The sequence below is a fragment of the Branchiostoma floridae genome, chromosome 12 (genome assembly GCF_000003815.2).
Source record: "Branchiostoma floridae strain S238N-H82 chromosome 12, Bfl_VNyyK, whole genome shotgun sequence".
Classification (NCBI taxonomy): Eukaryota; Metazoa; Chordata; class Leptocardii; order Amphioxiformes; family Branchiostomatidae; genus Branchiostoma; species Branchiostoma floridae.
The window spans coordinates 16466945-16473136 of record NC_049990.1 but is presented as its reverse complement, the minus strand read 5'-3'; the positions used below and the strand labels follow the sequence as shown (position 1 = coordinate 16473136).

At 42.4% G+C, this 6192-nt stretch overlaps 1 protein-coding gene and 2 long non-coding RNA genes across 3 annotated transcripts in view; all 3 read right to left on the bottom strand.

Moving 5' to 3' along the window:
• LOC118427067 (fibropellin-3-like) overlaps window positions 1-3453 on the bottom strand; it is a 4293-nt gene extending 840 nt beyond the window's left edge. The window contains exons 1-5 of the mRNA XM_035836705.1: window positions 3450-3453; window positions 2999-3223; window positions 530-658; window positions 265-384; window positions 15-86 (exon numbers count right to left, since the gene is read on the bottom strand). Of these exons, the coding sequence (XP_035692598.1) occupies window positions 15-86; window positions 265-384; window positions 530-658; window positions 2999-3223; window positions 3450-3453 (550 nt within the window). The remainder of the gene's footprint in view (window positions 1-14; window positions 87-264; window positions 385-529; window positions 659-2998; window positions 3224-3449) is intronic.
• LOC118428046 lies at window positions 1120-1837 on the bottom strand. Its single transcript, XR_004832603.1, has 3 exons — window positions 1794-1837; window positions 1519-1632; window positions 1120-1153 (listed from the first exon to the last, which is right to left on the bottom strand). It is a non-coding gene; the product is annotated as an uncharacterized LOC118428046 (long non-coding RNA).
• Window positions 1841-2688, bottom strand: LOC118428047. The gene is made up of 4 exons (XR_004832604.1): window positions 2606-2688; window positions 2341-2460; window positions 2049-2162; window positions 1841-1853 (listed from the first exon to the last, which is right to left on the bottom strand). It is a non-coding gene; the product is annotated as an uncharacterized LOC118428047 (long non-coding RNA).
• Window positions 3454-6192: the final 2739 nt, after the last annotated feature.

The window sequence follows — 6192 nt, the reverse complement described above, 5'->3', positions numbered from 1 at the left end:
GATTGGGCACTGACAGGTGTAGGAGTTGATGTCGTCATGGCAACTCCCGCCATTTTGGCACGGGCACGAGGCGCACTCGTCAATGTCTGTGGAAATGAGGTATCAAGCTATTCTTACTATAATTTGGTCTCCTTATAACAATCAGAACAAGTTTTAATACATTATACTAATTCTAAGGGTGAGGCAGGCAGGAAATGACACCCAGATTGCCTTTTAGAGATAACTGGTGGATAGCCAATTGTAAGAGAATTAATTACCACCCACCAATTTCACACAGCTTTCCTCCGAACCCCTTCAGACAGTCACAGAAGGTGGTGGAGCCGCCGAAACAGGAGGTGCAGTTTCCGCCGTTCTGGCACACGTTTGGATCACAGGGTTTCAAGGCTGCAGTTCTTGAAGAAATAATCATAAAAATGGCAAATAAATTATTTTAACTATTTGACTTTGAGTTTTTAATGTTAACGTCTTCATAAGCTGAACACAAATGCTAAATGGAAAAAAAATTGCTGAAATGGGAATAATGGAGTACCATCCTGGCAGATGTAGTTGTGCTGCTCCGTGCAGAAAGTTGCCTTTGCTTTGTAGCTGTTAGAGCTGTCCAGGAGAACACACAGGTCCAACGGGGTCGAAGGTTCGCCGGTCAACCACTGGAGGGGACCTGGTTACATAGGTGAAAATAGAAAATGAAACACATTAAGACGCACACTGTAGGTAATGTTTAACCTAAAAACTAAAACAGTGTTTATGGTCCAAGTGGTTTATTCGTTAAGACGCTTCGTGGTGTGGTATTCGTCTGGAATGGATAGATTGTAGTTGTCTTACTCTGCTATATTTTCCAAGGCTATTGTAATTTGTTTTGTCCGTTCAGTATTGTTCATACGTATACTATCCAAAGTATCAGGTTGAGGCAAGACATGTATATATTTACCCATAACAGGAGTCCCATCGCTGTAAAACATGGGAATCGGCGCGGTTTTCATGGCCAGCCAGTTGGACACGCCAGTGGTGAAGGCGATGGTGCTGGCCAGGAACTGCTGCTGCTGTGAGTCTTTCATATCCGCCAGGTGGCTGTTCTTGGTGCTGCAGGCCTAAGCAGCTTCTCTGTGGGTTGCAGCTGAGGTCGAAAATTGGTAGCATTCCCCTGCAAAAGGTACTGGAGCACACAAATACTACGTGAACAATATAAGCTCATCTTCAAAGGAGAGGAAATATTAAGACAAGCACTATATGATTTGTCAAAATGATATACATATTTGCATAAGTTATAGATAAGCGAATCGACGAATTTTCAAATTATGGATTACTAAAATTGTTGCCTGAGTTATGCTGATGGGAAAAATAATTGGTGTGGCATGAAGAATATTGTCCCAATTATGTACTCATTATCCTAGTTTCTAGGAAAGAAAAGTCTGTTGATCCAAAGCATCCGCAGTGTTACTTTAGTGTACCAGCACGGTACGAACGACCTATCTATCGTTTGTATTTGTTTCGTATTTGATCATGACGAAAGCGGGGCACCAGTTTCACAGTTCTTCCCTGTGGCATCTTTAGGACAGACACAGCTGTAGCCGTCCACATGATCCAGGCAGGTCCCTCCCAGCCAACAAGGGCTGCTCGCGCACTCGTCGATGTCTGGATTATGATTAAAAAAAGACTCAAAGAGAATTCCATAGTGCCTTATAGTTACTATGTCTACTGATGTTAATACTTAGAATCTAAGATGTCTGTGTCTTGTCCTTGATGTAAGCATATACTAGCAAGTGTTACTTATTGTTTTTCAGGACAGTTCTGACCTTGATCACATTTGAGTCCTGTCCAGCCGTTCTCACAGTTACAGCTACACCAATCCAGGTCTAAATAAAGAAAAGACAAAAGGCAAGAAAACGTTAAGACTGATTGCGTTGTCACCCGTGTCAAATGTGACTGAGTCTACTGTAGTCATGCACAGAACCCATCATACTACCAGGGTAGTTACCGAAGAGTTATCGAAACGATGTAAACGGTTTTGAGGCCGTGTTACAATGATCTCATACTCCTATCACACCAACCTGACTCGCAGTGGCCTCCTTGGTAACCGATTGGGCACTGACAGGTGTAGGAGTTGATGTCGTCATGGCAACTCCCGCCATTTTGGCACGGGCCAGAGGAGCACTCGTCAATGTCTGTGGAAATGAGGTATCAAGCTATTCTTACTATAATTTGGTCTCCTTATAACAATCAGAACAATTTTTAATACATTATACTAATTCTAAGGGTGAGGCAGGCAGGAAATGACACCCAGATTGCCTTTTAGAGATAACTGGTGGATAGCCAATTGTAAGAGAATTAATTACCACCCACCAATTTCACACAGCTTTCCTCCGAACCCCTTCAGACAGTCACAGAAGGTGGTGGAGCCGCCGAAACAGGAGGTGCAGTTTCCGCCGTTCTGGCACACGTTTGGATCACAGGGTTTCAAGGCTGCAGTTCTTGAAGAAATAATCATAAAAATGGCAAATAAATTATTTTAACTATTTGACTTTGAGTTTTTAATGTTAACGTCTTCATAAGCTGAACACAAATGCTAAATGGAAAAAAAATTGCTGAAATGGGAATAATGGAGTACCATCCTGGCAGATGTAGTTGTGCTGCTCCGTGCAGAAAGTTGCCTTTGCTTTGTAGCTGTTAGAGCTGTCCAGGAGAACACACAGTTCCAACGGGGTCGAAGGTCGCCCGGTCAGCTACTGGAGGGGACCTGGTTACATAGGTTAAAATAGAAAATGAAACACATTAAGACGCATACTGTAGGTAATGTTGAACCTAAAAACTAAAACAGTGTTTATGGTCCAAGTGGTTTATTCGTTAAAACGCTTCGTGGTGTGGTATTCGTCTAGAATGGATAGATTGTAGTTGTCTTACTCTGCTATATTTTCCAAGGCTATTGTAATTTGTTTTGTCCGTTCAGTATTGTTCATACTATCCAAAGTATCAGGTTGAGGCAAGACATGTATATATTTACCCATAACAGGAGTCCCATCGCTGTAGAACATGGGAATCGGCGCGGTTTTCATGGCCAGCCAGTTGGACACGCCAGTGGTGAAGGCGATGGTGCTGGCCAGGAACTGCTGCTGCTGTGAGTCTTTCTTATCCGCCAGGTGGCTGTTCTTGGTACTGCAGGCCTGAGCAGCTTCTCTGTGGGTTGCAGCTGAGGTCGAAAATTGGTAGCATTCCCCTGCAAAAGGTACTGGAGCACACAAATACTACGTGAACAATATAAGCTCATCTTCAAAGGAGAGGAAATATTAAGACAAGCACTATATGATATGTCAAAATGATATACATATTTGCATAAGTTATAGATAAGCGAATCGACGAATTTTCAAATTATGGATTACTAAAATTGTTGCCTGAGTTATGCTGATGGGAAAAATAATTGGTGTGGCATGAAGAATATTGTCCCAATTATGTACTCATTATCCTAGTTTCTAGGAAAGAAAAGTCTGTTGATCCAAAGCATCCGCAGTGTTGCTTTAGTGTACCAGCACGGTACGAACGACCTATCTATCGTTTGTATTTGTTTCGTATTTGATCATGACGAAAGCGGGGCACCAGTTTCACAGTTCTTCCCTGTGGCATCTTTAGGACAGACACAGCTGTAGCCGTCCAATTGATCCAGGCAGGTCCCTCCCAGCCAACAAGGGCTGCTCGCGCACTCGTCGATGTCTGGATTATGATTAAAAAAAGACTCAAAGAGAATTCCATAGTGCCTTATAGTTACTATGTCTACTGATGTTAATACTTAGAATCTAAGATGTCTGTGTCTTGTCCTTGATGTAAGCATATACTAGCAAGTGTTACTTATTGTTTTTCAGGACAGTTCTGACCTTGATCACATTTGAGTCCTGTCCAGCCGTTCTCACAGTTACAGCTACACCAATCCAGGTCTAAATAAAGAAAAGACAAAAGGCAAGAAAACGTTAAGACTGATTGCGTTGTCACCAGTGTCAAATGTGACTGAGTCTACTGTAGTCATGCACAGAACCCATCATACTACCAGGGTAGTAACTGAAGAGTTATCGAAACGATGTAAACGGTTTTGAGGCCGTGTTACAATGATCTCATACTCCTATCACACCAACCTGACTCGCAGTGGCCTCCTTGGTAACCGATTGGGCACTGACAGGTGTAGGAGTTGATGTCGTCATGGCAACTCCCGCCATTTTGGCACGGGCCAGAGGAGCACTCGTCAATGTCTGTGGAAATGAGGTATCAAGCTATTCTTACTATAATTTGGTCTCCTTATAACAATCGGAACAAGTTTTAATACATTATACTAATTCTAAGGGTGAGGCAGGCAGGAAATGACACCCAGATTGCCTTTAAGAGATAACTGGTGGATAGCCAATTGTAAGAGAATTAATTACCACCCACCAATTTCACACAGCTTTCCTCCGAACCCCTTCAGACAGTCACAGAAGGTGGTGGAGCCGCCGAAACAGGAGGTGCAGTTTCCGCCGTTCTGGCACACGTTTGGATCACAGGGTTTCAAGGCTGCAGTTGTAGAAGAAATAATCATAAAAATGGCAAATAAATTATTTTAACTATTTGACTTTGAGTTTTTAATGTTAACGTCTTCATAAGCTGAACACAAATGCTAAATGGAAAAAAAATTGCTGAAATGGGAATAATGGAGTACCATCCTGGCAGATGTAGTTGTGCTGCTCCGTGCAGAAAGTTGCCTTTGCTTTGTAGCTGTTAGAGCTGTCCAGGAGAACACACAGGTCCAACGGGGTCGAAGGTTCGCCGGTCAACCACTGGAGGGGACCTGGTTACATAGGTGAAAATAGAAAATGAAACACATTAAGACGCACACTGTAGGTAATGTTTAACCTAAAAACTAAAACAGTGTTTATGGTCCAAGTGGTTTATTCGTTAAGACGCTTCGTGGTGTGGTATTCGTCTGGAATGGATAGATTGTAGTTGTCTTACTCTGCTATATTTTCCAAGGCTATTGTAATTTGTTTTGTCCGTTCAGTATTGTTCATACTATCCAAAGTATCAGGTTGAGGCAAGACATGTATATATTTACCCATAACAGGAGTCCCATCGCTGTAGAACATGGGAATCGGCGCGGTTTTCATGGCCAGCCAGTTGGACACGCCAGTGGTGAAGGCGATGGTGCTGGCCAGGAACTGCTGCTGCTGTGAGTCTTTCTTATCCGCCAGGTGGCTGTTCTTGGTACTGCAGGCCTGAGCAGCTTCTCTGTGGGTTGCAGCTGAGGTCGAAAATTGGTAGCATTCCCCTGCAAAAGGTACTGGAGCACACAAATACTACGTGAACAATATAAGCTCATCTTCAAAGGAGAGGAAATATTAAGACAAGCACTATATGATATGTCAAAATGATATACATATTTACATAAGTTATAGATAAGCGAATCGACGAATTTTCAAATTATGGATTACTAAAATTGTTGCCTGAGTTATGCTGATGGGAAAAATGATTGGTGTAGCATGAAGAATATTATCCCAATTATGTACTCATTATCCTAGTTTCTAGGACAGAAAAGTCTGTTGATCCAAAGCATCCGCAGTGTTGCTTTAGTGTACCATATAGTTACATGCCTTATAGTTACTATGTCTACTGATGTTAATGCTTAGAATCTAAGATGTCTGTGTCTTGTCCTTGATGTAAGCTTATGCTAGCAAGTGTTACTTATTGTTTTTCAGGACAGTTCTGACCTTGATCACATTTGAGTCCTGTCCAGCCGTTCTCCCAGCTACAGGTGTAGTTCCCGCCATCATCAGTACATGTGCCGTGTGCACAGGGGGAGAACAAACAGTCATCAACTGGAAAAAAGTACAGGAATTACACAGATAAATGTAGCAAGAGGGTTTCCTTCTTGTTTTGGATACATGCAATGTAAGTTTTAAATAAATATATCTTCTCTTGAATATAAGTAACTTAGTGAACAGGACAATTTTATGTCAATGAAACAATCAAATACCGACCTTGATGACAGCCGTGTCCTGTCCAGCCGATCTCACATTTACAGGTGTAGCTCCCGACATCATCCGTACAGGTACCGTGTGAACATGGGGAGGACGCGCACTCATCGATGTCTGGAAAATGTACAGATATTACAGTCTTATACTTGGGTGGAAAAATGGTGGGTATTTCCTATGTGGGGAAGACGAGCAATCATCGACTGGG